At 47.4% G+C, this 19,024-nt stretch overlaps 1 protein-coding gene across 5 annotated transcripts in view; it reads left to right on the forward strand.

The window, feature by feature from the left end:
• The first annotated feature begins 1,327 nt into the window (after positions 1 to 1,327).
• Positions 1,328 to 19,024, forward strand: part of IGSF5 (immunoglobulin superfamily member 5) — a 54,796-nt gene continuing 37,099 nt past the window's right edge. For 2 of the 5 annotated variants that reach the window (NM_001206778.1, NM_001206779.1), the window contains 3 exon segments: positions 1,328 to 1,492; positions 5,284 to 5,363; positions 14,518 to 14,835. In NM_001206778.1, the coding sequence (NP_001193707.1) occupies positions 5,303 to 5,363; positions 14,518 to 14,835 (379 nt within the window). In that variant the 5' untranslated portion in view covers positions 1,328 to 1,492; positions 5,284 to 5,302. 5 annotated transcript variants of the gene reach the window in all.

Genomic DNA, 19,024 nt, shown 5'->3' on the forward strand with positions numbered 1-19,024 from the left:
TGAGAAGCAAAAAAAAAAAAAAAAAAAATCTTTTCCTCTATCCTCTTAGGTTCTGAGCCTGAGGCCTGTGAATTAAACTGACTATAGCTGGATTAAGAGGAGAAATGTTTATTTTGTATGCATATGGGAGCCAACAAAGGAGGTAACTGTCTCACTGAATGGTTAAAGACTTGCATAGCTAACTTACTAGGAGAAAGGAAGTGGTTGAGAAAAGTCATCTTAGGCAAAAAAACACAGTTTTTTTAGGATAGATGGGAGTTAAGAAGTTTGTGGTGACATTCGTCTACGCAGGCATGAATGGTCTTTCTGTCTTCCTTAGCATCATAAACTCCCCTGGAGACAGGACTGGGAGTAGGTCATTTGTGTTTTCTCTTCTGGGAGTAGACCTACCCTGGAGAGAAATTTATGGCAACCTAATTTCCCAGAAGGTGCTGTTTTCAATCAGAAAAGGAAAGCTCTGAGAAGGTTATTTTTCCCTTTTTCTTTTTTTTGCATCTGTTGCATCTCAATCTTCAGCTTAAAAATAATCTTTATGCCAAAGCGGCATGTTTTGGGGTGGTGTGTTCCGAATCCCTTCATCTGGAAGGCACAGTGTTTCTCCCATATTCCTTGCTTTCCAGGGTCTTACTCTCAGTATAAGATCCACACCTTTGCCCTGAGTTCCATGACTGGATTAGAAGGTGATGGAGAGCAGCCAGAAACTCAGAAAGAACCGTAAGAGAGTAGACAATTTGGTACGATGTTGCTTCATGATTTGGGGGGATGACTTTTTTTTAGGAATTATCAGTGCTCTGAAAAGCGAAGTTCCTTGATTCGCTTCCAAGGGGCTGGGGTCTGGGACGTCTGTAGAAAACCTCTTAGCAGTTCTCCAGCGAACCCTCCATGGGAAACAGGACTTGACTTTTAAAGCTGGCTCTACTCCAGAGGACTTCACCCTCAGGACTTTGTTTTTTTTCTTTCACAAAAGAACCTGTTCTTGTGGACGTGGAGGAACCTGGCTGGGAGCAGGAACCGGCTTTGCCAGCCCCAAGCCTGTGCCGCAGCCCAGGGAGCAAGGTTGGCTGGCGGCCGGCCGGGTCCGCGTCCATATCTATATCCACAACCATGCGCAGAAAGGGGCTGCTGTCCTCCCGCTGGGGCAGGAGGGCTCGGGCCTGGCTCTGCTGGGTGAGAAAGCTCGTGGGCGGGAACCAGGGGTGAAGCCAGGTGGAAGGGCAGCCGTGGCCCTGAGGCGGGGCGTTGTCCGTCTGACCGGCCCTCGGGCTGGCTGATGATTAACTGATAGTCTGCTGCTCTGGGCCCGAGGCGGGAGGCCACCTCTGTGTGCTCGGCCTGTGACGTGAGCCACTTCCTGGTAACAGCTGAGCACCGTCCAGATTCTCTAGTGGCCGACAGATTTGCTCCTGCGTTTGTGTGGGGAGAGCTCGGAGGCAGGAAAGAGGGGACCGAGAACCTTCGCTGAAGGCCTGAGGGCCAGATCCACCTGCCACAGGTGAGACACCCCGTGGGCCTGGTGTGTGGCCAGTGGACTCCCCGCAGGTACCGGCTTCCTCCGGGGAGCTGGTGCTTAGCTCCTGGAGGCCTGCTAGCTGGCCTTGGGGGAAAGAGCAATCTGAGGCATATCTGTTTCCCAAATTCCACAGAGTTAAAATGAAAACACCGGGATGCCCTGTGAGTGTAGGAATTTTAGACTGTTTCTCAATTCTAGCTTCATTGGGAGCTGTTCTTGGGTTGCGTTGAAAGCTGAGACTCCGCTGGAAAATTCCTGGCATGCCTGTTATTCATTGGACAGACTTTAAATGCCGTTTATTCTTCCCCAAGTCTTCCCCAGTGGCTCAGCAGTAAAGAATTCTTCTGCAATGCAGGAGATGCAGCAGACTCAGGTTTGATCCCTTGGTTGGGAAGATCCCCTGGAGGAGGAAATGGCAATTCACCCCATATTCTTGCCTGGAGAATACCACAGATAGAGGAACCTGGCAGGCTACAGTCCATGGGGTCGCAAAGAGCTGGACACGATTGAGTGACTGAGCATACACACATATCTTTCCCCAGTGAGAGGGTTGATGGAAGGGAAATTGCTCTAAATCTCTGGAAGTTCTAAGACTCCCCACATCTGCTGGCAGAGTAAGCGCCCCTCTGAATACGGGGGCGCCCTGAGCTGAGGGACTGGGTGGAGGAGGCGCCTTGGTGCCTTTGTATGTGCACAGAGGTTTGCAGAGAGCCCCTTGTGTGCATTTAAATTCTCACTGTCTTCCTTGTTTTGGGGTTTAGAATTTATGTTGATGCCTAAAGACAGGATGTCTGCAGCCCCTGAATTTTGTGGTATCAGGCTGTTTCTAAGAACCCAGCCAAAAGGGTGTGTGTGTGTGTGTTATGGGTAAATAAATCAGATGATCAAATTCAACAATTTCCTTCCTGAGATGACGAGCTTGCTGGGTGCAGATGGGTCTGCTCAGTGTTTCTGCCTTGTCTGGGCAGTAAAGAGTGGTTGGTATTTAAATCCTGTCCTGATGCAGTTTAATAAGATTTGAGACTTTTAACATTGCAGTTCTTCAACTAAAAGCAGGTAATGCAAGTCTTCTGTAATAAAATGAATAAGAAGTGAAATCTCAAATTACTCCACCAAGATATGAACTTGCAAATTACCTGGCAGAGATTTCCTTTAATTAAAGGGACTTGTCTGAGCTCAGTTACAACTTGAAATCAACCTGATGACAGTTCTTCTCTATACCCACCCTTTGAATAGGGCCTGCTCACAAATCCACATCTGGGTTCCTGTAGCACTTGGGGTGTTCCCATACCCCAGCCGGGGGGCTGATGCTGAGCTTTTAGGAATGGCCTCATTCTGTCACACAGAGAATAAGTGAATTGTCATCTGGTCCTAGTTGGCAGCTCAAGTGACCCTGACCATCAGTGATTAGAAATACTTCATGGTGGATCTTAAGCTCTTGCTGCAGTTTCAGTGATGCTGGGTCCACACTTCACATTTATTGCTTTTGGTAAAATGTGTGACTTTTATAACTCGGCAGCTCAATTTCTCCTCCATCCTCTGCTCTGGCCTAGATTCTAGGTGACTCCCCTAGCAACTGACTTGTCCACTTGTGTTCATCGAACCTTGAAAAAATTAGTAAATGATTTATTTGGTGCTTGGTAATTTGGGATCTTGGATCAATCTGGGAAGCCTATGATTTTAGTTTGTGTTCAGCTGCTGGACAGCTTGGTGAAAGTGAAAGTGTTAGTTCTTCAGTCATGTCTGACTCTGGGACCACCAGGGATTGTAGACCTGCCAGGCTCCTCTGTCCATGGAATTCTCCAGGCAAGAACACTGGAGTGGGTAGCCATGCCCTTCTCCGGAAGCTTGGAATCAAAGCATATTTGCAGGGATTTGCTGAGTCTGTTTTCGATGATGGAAGAGGCTGAGGTGGGATGCTCCTGCTGCACAGGTACCATGACCCCTTACACGACACAATTGCACACAAGTGGACATGGTTTCCTACACAGGCTGAAATTTACTTTCCAAAGTCATCAGAAAACAAAGAAGGGGGAAATCCCACATTCCTTCTCGTGATCTCGTGAGCAACCAGTGACATGCTACCATGTAAAGAGGGGGTCACAGGCCCGGGGGTCCTCAATCCTTCCCACCCCAACTCTGATTCAGCAGCTTGTATGTGGCGCCTTTCACAGGTGGAGGTGATGCAGTTATTACCTGTGTCTATTTCAGTTCTCGTATTTCTGCTTATGCGTTGTTGTGGGGCCTGCCTCCTACGTCCTGTAAAAGAAGACAGGATGGATCCCAGGGTGGGTGGGTCAGTTCATCACAGAACCCTGTGCAGGGTCTCTGATGGAACCTGTTGCCCCCCAATTTGGGGGGATGGGTTGTATCCCCCAAGTGGAGGTTTGAAATTTGTGTGGATGCCAAAGCCAGAGTGAAAACTCCTGGCAGGTCAGGTCACTGTGCTAAGGATGGGTGAAATAAAGAGCCCCTTCCCTGGGGCTGAGGAGCAGGTGTTTCTAGAGACAATTCAGAATACATTCAGTGGACGACTAAAATGCTCCAAGCAGTGCTGGTGACAGTCTTGGACAGGCCTGTCCCAGGGAGAAGGAAAGAATAAAACTAAAAATGAGGGGACAGGGAGTGAGCAAGAGGGTTATCACAGAAAAAAAGGATGGGCTGAGATATGTGCATGACAAGACTGCCTTGTGCTGCAAGGGGCCAGCAAGGCCTCACCTGGTCTATGCTGACCGCTCCCCTTCCACTCACCTTCATTCTCTGCCCAGGCCCCAGAGTCTCTCTGTAGTTCCGCAAACAAACACAGAGGCACAGTTTCACCCCAGGGCCTTTGCACCTGCTGTTCAGCCTGGGAGGCCCTTCTGCACTTACCCACCTGCCTGTCACCTCACCACCTTCCCTACTCATGGGACACCTTCTTGGGAGCCTTTCTCCGATCTCTCCTCTGAACCATCAGCCAGCACATCCCCCACACCCCCTCACACACACTCCTCTCCACTGTTTGTCTTCATACCTCTTAACACCTTCTAATAAGCTTATGATCTAGGTCTTCATTTTGCTATTTTTATTCTGATAATGTAAACTTGTGGGTAGGATTGTTTTTTCTCAGTGATTAGAGCATCCATTCCCATCCATATAATGGAAGGGAATAACAGTAAACCCACACTCAGACCTCTCAGTCGGTGATTCTGTGGTCATTGTAGAGCATAGTAGGTGTTTCCATGATTTATGCATGGGCTTGGGAGCAAGATCACTTAATACAGTGATTCTCAGACATGAGTATGTACCAGAATTGGTCCCATGCTTAACTTTGGGCAGAATTCTTCCTGCTCACCCCCTAGACCTAATCCAGTAGGTCCAGGGTAGGCCTGAGAATCTGCTTTTCTAAGAAGTTCCTTGGTGGCTCAGCAGTAAAGAATCCACCTGCAATGCAGGAGACTCCCTGCGAGGCAGGAGGTGTGGGTTTGATCCCTGGGCCAGGAAGATACCCTGGAGAAGGAAATGGCAACCCACTCCAGTATTCTTGAGAATCCCACGGATAGAGGAGCATGGTGGGTTACAGCCCATGGGGCAAAGTCTCGGACACGACTGAGTAACTAAACCACCACCACCAGGTAATCAAACCACCGACAAGTTCCCAGATGGGGCTGGTGCCCCTGCTGATCAGGCTGAGAAGTGCTGATTCATCTCTCCAGGGACACATGCGCACTGGGAGGGTCCCCTTGGGTCTCTGCAAGGGGACCAACTGTGACCTGCCTATTTTGCTTTCCCAGGTGAGGAGGAACATGTGAGATGGAGGGAGCTGCCGAGAGAGGCGTCCTGGCCGTGCTGGTGGTCCTGGCCGTGCTGGCAGGTAGGGACCACGTAGCTTGGTGGGATGTTCTGGGGTATCCTCCTGGAGTGGGCAGAAGGCACCTGGAGTGGGCCCTGGGGAGCATGGCTGCCCAAAGATTCTTTGTTGAGCTCTTCGAAATGGGTCTCCATCCTCCCTCCACTTCCTCCTGCCTGTGCCTGCGTGTGCTCAGTTGTGCCCGAGTCTTTGTGACCCCAGGGACTGTAGCCCACCAGGCTGCTCTGTCCATGGAAGTCTCCAATACTGGAGGGGGTTGCCATTCCCTCCTCCAGGGCATCTTCCTGACCCAAGCACTGAACCCAGTCCCCTGCATCGCAGGCAGATTATTTACCACTCAGAGGGGTCCATTGCCTGCCATGCCAGCCCTACTCCAGAAAGGTCCTTCATGTGCCTGTGAGCCCACAAATCCTCCACTGCGGGGTCCTCGCCTTGGGAGTCTTGCTGTGGTCCCTTCCCAAAGTCACTGCTCTTGTTAGAGCATTACATTCTCCTGCCTGAACTTTCTCCTCTGATTCTACCTGGTCTTCAAGGAAGACCTGACTCAGGCATCACTTCCTCTCTGAAGCCTTCCTGACCTTGCAGTTTTCAGGACAATCATCCTATTTCCCATTAATGACAGAGTAAGGGGCCCATCGCCTGTGAGACCTCCTGGTCCTCCCAACAGCTCCTTCTCAGCCTGGAACTTTCCCAGGGTGTCAATCAGAATGAATTCCAGGTGTCCCAGACCAGGGTCTCCCAGTCAGATTCTGCATCGCAATAGATGGAGAGTGCAGATCCTGGGGTGCTTAAAGTAACCAGTTTATACTTCAGCTTTTTTTTGACTATGTCTTGTGCTGATTTCATTGCTTCTGGTGTGTTTTTCATGTTTTCCTAGCTAGTTCTAAACTCCTCAGGGTATTCCTACTGCAGTGATCTTAAGGTGCTGTATTGAAGAATACAGAAAATTGTGCAAGTCGTAAAGGTACAGCTTGATGAAATTTTACAAACTGAGCACTTTTGTGTATCAACAAGGAGCCCAAGAACGTTTCACAAATGTTTCCTTTAGCCCCTCCCCCACCCCTTCCCTAGAGAGACTGTTATTCTGACTTCTAGCTGTGTAGATATTTTGCTTGCTTTGTACCAAACACACCTATGGGCTTCCCTGGTGGCTCAGGCTGTAAAGAATCTGCCTGAAATACAGGAGACCCAGGTTCTATCCCTGGGTTGGGAAGACCCCCCTGGAGGAGGAAATGGCTACTCAATCCAGTATTCTTGCCTGGGGAATCCCATGGACAGAGGCACGTGGGGGGCTTCAGTCCATGGGGTTGCAAAGAATCAGACATGACTGGGTGACTAATGCTTTGACTTTGATATACACCTATAAACTCTGTTTCAGAGGGCTAGATAATGTTGTTGTTGTGTTTTAAACTCTGTCTATGACAGCAGTGAAAACATAACTAAAACAGAAATAAAATAGTACAGGGATGATCAGAGTGTGTGAGGTGCAGTCAGGACTATTCCATAAATGTTGGTTTTGGGTGTGTTTACACATTAAGACAAGGGAAGCTGGCTCTGGGATGTTAACACGTATTTGGGGACAGAGATGTTTGGACGGCCTCTGTCTTGTGCAGGGTGTTAAGCATTTTTTTAGGTGCTTGATGTGCATTTGTCTGTAGGCTGGAAAGAAGACATTTTCTCTGCTTGTGCAGAACTTAGGGACTCATGGGGTGCAGAGCTTAAGGACTCGTGGGAGTAGCAAACCAGGCTCAACCATATTTCCAGGATATGGCTCCCACATGACTTTCTCAGTCACAGTGGCAAAAACCTCTTCCAATGGCTTAGCAGGAAATTGTTAAATTCCATATCTACAATTCTTCTGAGCCATTTACCCTGGTGGCTCAGATGGTAAAGCATCTGTCTACAATGTGGGAGACCCGGGTTCAATCCCTGGGTTGGGGAGATCCCCTGGAGGAGGAAATGGCAATCCACTCCAGTACTATTGCCTGGAAAATCCCATGGACAGAGGAGCCTAGTAGGCTACAGTCCATGGAGTCGCAAAGAGTTGGACACGACTGAGCGACTTCACTCACTCACTCACTCTGTTTTGAAGGCAGGATTGGCTTGGGTTGAGGCTTGGGTGTGGCTATTCCAAGAGGGCAGAAGTTGTTGTTCAGTCGCTAAGTCGAGTCTGTTTGTGATCCCATGAACTACAGCATGCCAAGCTCCTCTGTCCTCCACTGTCTCCCAGAGTTTAATTTATTCATGTCCATTGAGTCAGTGATGCTATCTAACTGTCTCATCCTCTGTAGCCCCCATCTCCTCTTGCCTTCAGTCTTTCCCAGAATCAGGGTCTTTTCCAATGAGTTGGCTCTTCACATCAGGTGGCCAAAATATTGGAGCTTCAGCTTCAGCGTCAACCCTTCCAGTGAGGATTATGGGTAAATTCTAGAGCCCCATGGTGGGTGGGGATCCATTGCAAAATTCTGACCCCCTAGGAGGCTTGAAAAGTTTTGGGTAAAGACTCCTTCTTTTTTAGACTTAGCTTTGAGTAGCTAAGGGCAGCCTCCATGTGTACGCAGAGGGCTCCTGCCAGTCCTCTCCTCTCCACCTTACACCCAGCGTGGCGGATTATACAGAACTTGACCATCCTGTTTCTTCACTTGGTGAATATTCACTTGGAGCTCTTATGTGCCATTTAGTTGCAGGCACAGGGATGTGCAAAATCGGGCAGAGTCCCTGCTAACCAAGAGCTTAGACATCAACTAATAGAAAAATCAATATGAAATCACCGCCGTGACAAGTGCTTCACTGATTCAAAATCCTGTTCTGGATAATTTGACTTGTGTAAAGTGGTCTGGGAAGGCTTCCTGAGGGGGAGACTACTTGGCTGGGAGCAGAGGTGTAAATGAGACTGGCTCTCCAGGCAGTCTCTGCCTGTGCAAAGGGAGCCAGAAAGAGCTGGTAAGTTTGATAGATGAAAGATGATCTGGTGGTCAGAGGGTGGAGTTGGGGAAAAATGAAATGGATGTGAAACTAAGCAGGGTTTTAAGACATGATAATGTTAAGGATGATCTGGTCTATATTCTAAAGGGTGGAAATATTTTAAACAAAGTCTGGGATGGGGGTAGGGAAGGGTACCCGATCATATTGGCGTGTTGACATCTGTCTGGCTGCCACGTGGAGAGCAGTCTTGGGTGACGGTGGCGACAGTGATGCTGGCACCCCCCTGCTGCGGTCAGCAGGATGCGGCGGGCAGCTCAGATCCACCTCCAGACCCCTTCCTCACTCCTCAGTCTCCTTCTGATGGCCCAACCCTCCTTTTGGTTTTCTTTTTTTTGAAAGTCTTTCTGATGTGGACTGTTTTTAAGGTCTTTATTGAATTTGTTACAACATTGCCTCTGTTTTATGTTTTGTTTTTTTGGCTGCAAGGGATGTGGGATCCTAGGGGCTTCCCTGCTCAGGTGGTAAAGAATCTACTACAATGCAGGAGATGGGGGTTCGATCCCCATGTGGGGAAGATCCCCTGGAGAAGGGAATGGTAACCCACTCTAGTATTCTTGCCTGGAGAACCCTATGGACAGAGGATCCTGGTGGGCTACAGTCCATGGGGTTGCAAAGGGTCGGACACGACTGAGCGACTAACACTTTCTTTCATGTGGGGTCTTAGCTCTCCAACGAGGGATCAAACCCATACTCCCTGTATTGGAGGGCAGAGTCTCAACCACTGGAACAGTAGGCAAGTCCCCTGCCTTGATATGCTTTGACTTCCATTTTCACCTTTGGAGCTGCCTCACCAGGGCCCTTCCCTTCCACCCCCTCCACTTTATTTACCTTGCTCCATTCTGTCTTTTTTCCTCTTTATTTATTTATCATTATTATTATTTTTTATTTGGCTATGTCTTGGTTGTGTCATGTGGGATCAAGTTGTCCAGGGATTGAACCTGAGCCCCTTGCATTGGGTGGATCCCTGCACTGGCTGGACCCCTGCATTGGGTGGACTGAGTCTTAGCCACTGGACTGCCAGGGAAATCCCTCCCTTCTGCTTTTAACTGTCTGCTTTTCTATTCATTTCCAATGTTAAATAACAGATGGGAGCAGGTTAGAGGTCTACAGGTACAGGAGGGAAGCTTGAGAAGAGGTGAGTGGAAGACTAGAGGGGTCGGTTTGGGCAGACCCGCTGTCCCCCCATGCTTGGGAGACACCAGCTGCTACCCTAGGGGGCTGAGAAGAAATCACTGTAGAAGAATGGTACTCATGTTCAGGATCTATCCATGGAGGACTGGAAGGGGCCAGGCAGCTGGCCACATGTTCCTGTGTGAGTGATTTTAGTTTTGCAGATGTTAGTGTGGTGGCAGTTCAAGCATGGGTTGGAAAAGAGTTTCCAGACACAGGCAATTTCAGAAGGGAGCGAGTTTATTAAGAACAAAGAGCAGAGATAATGTGGATACCACGAGTACAGTGAGGTGACCTCTTGACAGACCAGGGATAGTCAATAGTTTTGTGGGTTAGCAGCCAATTTTTATAACCTCAAGACAAAGAAAATTCCTGCTGGAAGGTTGGTGTTAGGTGAGTAGTAGGGTACTATAGGTGAGCACTGGGTGGGTACTTTTGCCTAACGTGGGGTCAGGGAGCTGGTTGGTGATGATCAAGGGGGTTTTGGGCAATGGTACAAAAGGGTTCAATCAGTTTTGGAGGTGATCTTGGTTCTGGCTCCACTTCTGTGGCCTTGGGGCAGGACTCCACACTTAGGACACAATTAGTTGGAAGGGGAACTTCTCAATTCTGAGGGGCAGCCAGTCATTTACATGGAGATGCTTGGTGGAGTGGGATTTGCAAAGCAGGAGGAGAGAAAGGGTCGGGGTGGGGGCAGGGCAGGAGCCCTGCATTTGGAGTTGAAGGCTGTAGACATGACAAGCCTCAAACAAGTGGGTCAACTCTGGCAGGGGAGGACTCGGTGTTGGGTGACCCCCAGAGCTGGTCACTTCAGCGAGCGAGGTGGGTGGGGACACTGATGGTTCATTCCTATGGCTCTGCCTGTGGTTTGGTCCTTTGCTCTACAAACTGAAAGAGCAAAGGGGAAGGTGAGGTTTTGCATCGAGATGGGGACTGTTTGAGACAATTTTCTCATGTTTGTCATGTGTGGGGCAGGTTACACACCACAGCTGATAGGATGCAGGTGAGGAGCAGTGAGAATTCAGGGCCTCACGTCACCTAAAATAGAGCTTCTGAGTCACAGGGCAGAGCTGGGGGGAGTCAGTTTGTGGTGGTAGCAAAGATCACTGGCAATGATGTCAGAGGGGTCTAGTGATTAGGGTTCGGTGCCTCCTGTTTAGCTTAAAGGCCAAGTTCAAATGGGAAGTCTCCGTTTGGCCCAGGTCCCTCCCTCGCTCTTGCTTCCCTGCACAGTAAGGTCTGGACCCTCATGCGTTCTTATTCCCACCTGCAGTCCACAGGGAATTTAAAGACTGTTTTGGAGTGAGCAGGGTTTTAGAGTAAGCGCGGTTTTGGAGTGAATAACCTCCCTGGTGCCAGGCAGTGATGGGACCAGGGTTTCAGACGCTTTGCTTAATCCTGTTGGAGTGGCCTGGACTGAGATGCTGGCAGGGCAAGCCTGGGTTTCACCCCCTGCCCTCCCACACCCAGCCCCGCAGGCTGTCTTCCAATCTGCTCACACGGACCTGAGTCTGAATGGGGAAGGATGGTGTTATCATAGCGTGGAGTATGACAGTGTGTCTAGTCTTTCTTTCCTCGCAGTATAGATTTGGCCCTTTCTTTTCTTTTGTGCTTCTTCCTAAGATGAGATTCAGGGCTCATGGAAAGATCCAAGTTGGCACAGCGGCTGTGGCTTCCCTGGGGAATAATCTCTGACTTTCCTTCCTTGGGCTTTCCCCGCCCCTCCCCCCCTTAAAAAAAAAAAATCCCATATCAGAGGGATCCTCGGATCAGAGAAATACGCCCACGGTTAAGGGAGAAGACCCACTCTGAGCGGTTATTTAGGATCTTACTTTTTCTCTTTTTATTATGCCCAGAGGCAAAATAAAGAATAGTGATCGTGTTTATCCCTATCTGGGATTAGTTTAGTTAATTTTGATCTTCTTTTATTTCTGCCTTTTTGAAGCCTGGGGGCCCCCTCCTTGACTCTACCTCGCAGGCATCTGGGTCCCTGTCTCCTATCCTCTCCAATGGACCTGCCCTGCAGTGGGCACATCCCCTGCAGTGCATTTTGGGTACTTCAGTGAGTGATGGGCAGGGAGGTTCCTCCCCAGAAATCTTTCATACAGTAATCAGATTCCTTTAGAATCTTCCTTACAACTTGACCTTGTAAGATTGGAAGGGGGGAGCCTACAGTTCCAGAAGGTGATAGGAACATGTAGTCTTTACTGATGGTGGCAGGCGTGGCTGAGAAGAAACCAAGGGTGTGGGCTGCCAGGGCTCTGTTTGCCATAAACTCTGAGATCAGAGAGGAAAGAGTGGGAAGAGGGAAACTTCAGAGTGCAAAGAACTGAGTTTATGTCCCAGCAACATCCCTGTGCTCACAAATCCCGAGATGTTGCTGGTCTTCATTTCTTCACTATTAAAACATAAGAGGGGTGTTTTCTCGGTGGTCCAGTGGTTGAGAGTCTGCCTCCTAATGAGGGGGACACGGGTTCAATCCCTGGTCCAGGAAGATCCCATGTGCCTCGGAGCAACTAAGCCTGAGAGCTGCATCTACTGAGTCCCAATGCTGCAACTACCAAAGCCCACGTGCCTAGAGCCTGTGCTCTGCAACGAGAGAAGCCACTGCAACGAGAAGCAAATGCACTGCAGTGAAGAGCAGTCCCTGCTTGCAGCAGTGAAGACCAGTGCATCCAAAAAAACAAAGGAAAACAAACAAGCACACACTAGAGGCAGAAGATGAGAAATCGCGAAGACTCTTGGTTGCTATGCAAGTTCTACTTTGAATTATTACTACATACATGGGAAAGTCTAGGAAAACTCTGGCCACCACCTTGCTTTTCCTGGTGATAAGAAAATCAACTAAATGACTGAAAGACTCTTGAGTTCTTCAGGAGCAGAACACACTCCGTGTTGAGTGATTCTGCCTGAGTTCCTGTGAGCTAGAGTGGTCTTGGTCCCCTCCCTGGGGAAGGCCAGTTAGAAGTTGTCATTTCAGTTAAAGCCAGTGTCAGAATGCATCTGGTGAGGGAAAAGTACAATGCTGTGAAAAGTGTGAAGGAAATAATTTTACTTTCCTCTATGATTTTCTTGGTTTTCTTGCAAGTCACATAATAGTGACTGCTTCCTGAATGCTTGAGTGTCATTGTAAAGGCTTTGCATGGGTTGTCTCATTTGGTTCTTAAAACTAATTGCTGCGGTACTGTAAATCAATCTTGGGTCTGCTCGCCCAGCACATAGCCAAACCAGACTGCTGACACCAGGTTGTGGTGAAGGAAAATACAGCATTTATTGCAGGTGCTGAATGAGGCAAACAGGCAGCTAATGCTCAAAAGACCCAAACTCCCTGATGGCTAAAAGGCAGTTGAAGCGGGGAGGTCACAGAGTACATGAGCAGCTCATGGACATTCTTCTGATTGGTAAGAAAACAGGGTGGTATTTCAGATATCAATTTTATCAGCCTTTTGGTTCCAACTGGTCTGTGGTCTCTGTGCTTGTGAGCAGCAAGCAGCTAACTTCTTTCACCTGGTGGGGGTTTTGGACTCTGCAGAACAACTCAAGAATTTGGCTCAGAACATTATCTAGAAGACTCTTGAGAGTTCCTTGGACTGCAAGGAGATTAAACCAGTCAATCCTAAAGGAAATCACTGAATATTCAGTGGAAGGAAAGTTGTTGAAGCTGAAGTTACAATACTCTGGCTACCTGACATGAAGAGCCGACTCATTGGAAAAGACCCTGATGCTGGGAAAGATTAAGGACAGGAGGAGAAGGGGGCAACAGAGGATGAGATGGTTGGATGGCATCACCCACTCAGTGGACATGAATTTGAGCACACTCTAGAAGATAGTGAAGGACAGGGAAGCCTGGCGTGTTGCAGTCCATGGGGTGGCAAAGAGTCAGACATGACTTGGTGACTGAACGACAACAACAAATGATCAATAGCTCTGGAGGAGGAGCTAAGGGTCCTTGACTTTGTTTTATGGCTAAACTATTAATATTTTGTCTTGTTTGACTGTTTTCATGTGTGTGTGTTTTCACTTCTCTGATTAAATCTGTTCTTTGGGACTTGGGCAAGGCCTAGAAGGCTAAAGCTTTTCTACAAACAAGGAGGAGGAGGGGGTGGGGGAGGGGAGGACCTGTACCTGGGGAGACCCTGCAGCACCCTTCTGGGTTTCAGTACCAGTGACCCCCCCTGGTTTACAGTGAGAGGAGTGGTCAAGGAGAAGTGTGATAACTTGCCCAGTGGGCCAGGACTCGCTCCGGAGTCCACAGTCTTATGCCCTGGAACTACATGCTCATGTGTGGGAGTTTTAAACTGGACACTAGATGCTGTGAGACTCTATGAGGCTGTAAATGCCTCCCTCAAGTGTTCTTGCTGAGGGATCCCGCTCTCCAACATCCTTCTATGTATTTTCCCTCTCTGTGTCTCCCACATGGGTCTCTTCTCATCTTTGGAAAAGACCTGCCTCAGTGACAGGTCTGTCCTAAAGGTGCTGGGGGGGTGTGGTGGACCATGATCATGGCAAGCTAGGGTCTCCATTCTCTGTGCAAAGAGACACTTCCTTCCACTCCCCGCTTTGAGCCTTGAAATCTCAGAGGTGGAAATCATCTGTCTTCCCCATTTCAATGGGAGGAAAATTCCCACTTCATAATGAGGCTGAAGAACTTACCTGAAGTAACAGAATTGGGCTAGTGGTGGCTCTCTGGACAGGCTGGGGTCAGATACTTCAGGGAATGTTCCCTCTGGAGGCGGGGCATTGCTTCCCCCATCCCCAATCTTGCTGGGATTTCCATAGACTGTGGAGTTGGGGGTGTGGAAAGGAGGGCTGTGGTTTCCTGTCCCCATGGCTTCCTGTCCACTGGCATCTCCTGATCTACTGGGAGCCCTGGTGTTGGGACCAGCAGGACATGGAGTCTGAGCCATTGGATGGTCCCGACTGGTACACAGAAGGGCTACAGTGTACAGCTGACCTCTGTAGAGTCATCCCCTCACCACCTGCAAACCTGGTTGTCTTTCAGCCTGTGGATCCAGCAGTGAAATCATAGAGGGTCCCAAGAATGTCACAGCCCTGAAGGGCTCGGAGGCTCGCTTCAACTGCACCATCTCCCAGGGCTGGAAGCTCGTCATGTGGGCTCTGAGAGGCACAGTGGTGCTGAGCATGACACCTAATGAGACCATCATCACCAGTGACCGCTTCACTTCGGCAAGCTACCAAGAGGGCGGGAACTTCATCTCTGAGATGATAATTCATGACGTGCAACTCAGCGATGCCGGGCAAGTCAAATGCAGCCTTCAGAACAGCAATCGGGATGGAGCCGCCTTCCTTTCTGTTCAAGGTGTGTATGCAGGCAACTCTGATGAGGAGCACTTGCAGTCCTCTGGATAAAACATCAGGTTGCAAAGAAGCTTCTGAAGCTCATGTCATGTGGGGACATCTAGGGTCAGCCTTCTGTTGGTACCATGCTTGGAATTATTCTGAACTGATGGATATTTTGCTGTTTATTTATCATCTCTCCCTCTCTCTCCCTTCTTCCCTGCCTTCCTTCTTCCATGTGTGGACTTGCCTTTGGCTGATATTATGCTTCTAATTTCTCTGAACTGACTAGTGTTTGTTGTTTTCTCATGTGTTTATTTCTCTCCTCCCTTCCTCACTGTCTTTCTACTTTCTTTCTTCCTGCTTCTCTTCCCCTCCCCTTCCATCTTTCCATTCCTTTATTTTCCATTTTCTCTTATTAAGGCTATGAAAGACAGGTTTTTTTTTTTTTTTTAATCACTTTCCCATCTGACCAATTTCAGTTCGAACAGCTTTTCTGGAAGTGTATCCTGGAATTCTAAGGCCAGTTGTGGTCGTTCGTCTTTGACTTAGAGAGAGAGAGTTGACAATCATTGCCCTTTTCCTAGTTTTTCATATCCTGGCTCTGTTTCTTTACCTGAAATCATGTATCAATTTTGAATCATGCTTTAACTTTTTCCTCTTTCTGGCTGAATTTTCCTAATCTCTTTCCTGCCCCTAGTGAGTCTTACAATCAATGGTGCGTGTTCACTCAACCCTACCATGTCTCTTAGAGAAAATAAAACAGTAACAAAATTTATAACAATGGACAACTTACTTTTCCTTTTATCGTTCATTTTCATTATAGGGAAGTTGTGGCATCAAAGGTAATTTTGAGGTGCTGAAGATTATGCTACATAGTGAACAAAATAAAAGGATACTTTACAAAGATTCAGAATATCTTTATCAATGTTTAATCATTTTGCATTCCTTGAAAATGTAACTATGTAATATTTATAGATGTATTGGAGCTTTTAGAGTTCCTGATTTCTATGGCAGCATCTCTTTTAACAGACTACATTGTGGCTTTGAAATTTTTTCTTATGTATATTTATTTGTTAGTTCAGGAGAAATTTCCGATGATTTGGTCTATATTTGCACTGCTGTCAAATCAAGTTTGATAATGTTTGGTGGAGATACAGGTCTACCTGTTTCTACTTGCTTATTTTTAAATTTAGCCAAATTGTTTTATCTTTATTTTTATGTGTCCTTGATTTTGTGTGGCTTAATTAAGGGTACAATGATACTCTCTAAAGTGATCATGTGAGGCTACCTGGATTATTGGCTTAGTTTGCACAGTGAAATTGTTCCTCTATTACTTTGTGGTAAAAGGAAAGAGCGCAGGACAAGGAATCAAAGATATGAGTGCTGGTTTTGTTGTCATCCCACCTTGGAGACTCCTGGAATGGCTCAATTTCTTTATCTTTAAAGTGGGGATAAGGCTCCCCTGCTCACATCACAGGTTTACCCTGAGGATCAGATGAAAAACTGGCTGAGGGTGGTTTGAAGACCCCCATGCTCTGTCTGTTTCAGTTTCCTGCCTATGAAGCTGGGGGCCAGAGAAGTCTGGGGGTTAACAGCAGAGGCATGGGAGCCTGGCTGCCAGATCAAATTCCAGCTTTATTGCTAACTGTGTGACCTTGAACATACTACTTAGTGACCTTGTGCTGTAGTTTCCTCATCACAGGGCAGTTGTGAGATCAAAAGAGTAGGTCTATATAAACGCCTTTAGGTCAGCACCTGATTCAGAGCAATCTCCATGTAGTCATTTGCTATTATTTATTGTGTTCCCAATAGGAGCATGCCATTGCATTAGGCATTTAAGGAAGACTCAAAGGTAAGTGCAATAAGACACAATCCTGTCCTCAAGAATTCGAGAAGAGTGGATAGGGACTTCCCTGGTGGTTCAGTGGTTAAGAATCCACCTTGTGAAGGAGAGGACTCGGGTTTGATCCCTGGTCAGGGAACTAAAATCCCACATGCCACGGAGCAGCTAAGTCTGCCTGCCACAACTACAGAATCTGTGTGCCACATGAAAGATCCTGCAGGCTGCAACAAAGATGCTATGTGCAGCAACTAAGACCCAACACAGCCAAATAAATATTAAAAAAAAAAAAGAGTTGATGGTGGAGCTGAAGCCCCAGTACTTTGGCCACCTGACACAAAGAGCCGACTCATTAGAAAAGACACTGATGGTGGGAAAGATTGAAGGCAGGAGGAGAAGGTGGCTGGCAGAGGATGAGACGGTTGGATGGAATCACTGACTCAGTGGACATGAGTTTGAGCAAACCCCAGGAGATGGCGAAGGACAGGGGAGCCTGGTGTGCTGCAGTCCATGGGGTCACAGAGTCAGACACGATAGAGTGACGGGACAACAACAACAAAGTGGATAATGCAGGGGCATAAACAACAGCGGTGCAGTGTAGTTGCTGGCCAGTGCAATGAGAGGGAGACAAGGTCAGGTTCAAGTTGTGAAGGGAGATGAGAGACTCAATGAAGTATTCTAGGTTGGCTCCAGGGAGCAGGTGCCATATGAGAGGTGCTTTGAAGGTCTGTAGAAAACAGGCAAAATGGAGAAATACCTCTGGATCAAGGAAACAAGGTCAAAGACATGACTTGCTGTTGCTATGCTTTTGGCATATCAGATTCTTAAATCCATGTGGTTTTATAGCATCTTGCCGGAAGCTATGAATCTATAAAGTCGCCTGAACACTGCAAACGTGCATTTTTTAATGTTGATAATTACTGTGGCCTTTGGTTTTTAACACAGATGGAAGAACAAGCATCTAGGGAAGATATAGTCTTCCCCAAGATCGCGTGGAAGGAACCCACAGATTGAGACAGAACTGCATCCATTTATCTTGATTGTAATGATCTGAATGGCACTTCATTCAGTTTACTTCAAAAGACTGTTTTTTTCCCCTTCCCGTGTATCCACAAGAAAAATAAAGAGAGCTTACATAACTGCATGTTGAGTCATCCTAAATCTATGTGGATGTTCTAGCTATCACCTTGTGAAAAGTGTTTCACACCACTGGATGACCTTTGTGAAAGCCCGTGAGTGGGAAAAAGTGGATCACCTATACATACTGAAAAAGAAAATGCTTCAGATTGAGTGTTTCTATTTACTGCCCAATCCACCAATTAATCACACACTGAAATCTAGACCTCAGGTGTTTTGAGGGCCACTAAGACTGGCATACAAAATCACTAAAGCAGCAGTATTCCACTCCAGTTCCTGTCTTCTTAAACATCTCCATCATGAAACAATGAATGAAATGAAAAGAATAAGCACAAACCCCTGCAGCCTGCAGAGGGACAAATCCGTTCCTCTCTCATTATATTTACAGTAATCCTTGAGATAACTAATGTGCTTCACTTACTCTAAGACACTATCCAAGAAAGAAATAATGGGAAATCTAACATTTCAGAGTAAGAAGGGCTTTCAGAGCTGACTCCGTTCAGTCTAGTCTGGAAACTCCCCAGCGTCTTCCCATGTTCTTTCAGGGTGGTTTATGAGAATACATGTCTCCACAGTCATACTAAGATGTTATTGCCTTTCTCATGCATTGTCATGAATGTACAGGGAGTTTCCCACTGTACACTGGGAAGGGCTGCATAATTTAGTGGACCGGCATTTTCCAAGTGGCTGATGTATGATACAAAATCATGCAAGGATAAAAGATCCACTCAAAGTGCCAGCTAAAGCAATGAATTCTAATGTAACGGAATAAAAGTTTATTTGTGTGGTTTCAGTTTATAGTGTGTGTGAAAGTCGCTCATTTGTGTACGACCTTTTGCAAGGTCGTACGACCCCATGGACTGTAGCCAGCCAAGTTCCTCTGTCCATGGAATTTTCCAGGTCAGAATACTGGAGTGGGTAGCCATTCCCTTCTCCAGGGGGTCTTCCCAACCCAGGGATTGAACCCAGGTCTCCCGCATTGCAGGCAGATTCTTTACCATCGGAGCTACCAGGGAAGCCCTCCACAGAGTAACTAAACTTTAAGAAAACACTACTTGTCAAGTTTAGGTGTAGTATTAAAGAATAGCCATGATTATCTGAAAAGCCTCCTTACCACTCCAACCATATATCTGTGTGAAGTTAGATTTTCATGTTTTCTTTATATAATCCAAGAAAGCAATATATGCCAACAGATTGAAGGCAGCCACATGATGTTAAAGAGATTTGCATA

Source organism: Bos taurus, chromosome 1, assembly GCF_002263795.3.
Source record: "Bos taurus isolate L1 Dominette 01449 registration number 42190680 breed Hereford chromosome 1, ARS-UCD2.0, whole genome shotgun sequence".
In the NCBI taxonomy this organism is placed as follows: domain Eukaryota; kingdom Metazoa; phylum Chordata; class Mammalia; order Artiodactyla; family Bovidae; genus Bos; species Bos taurus.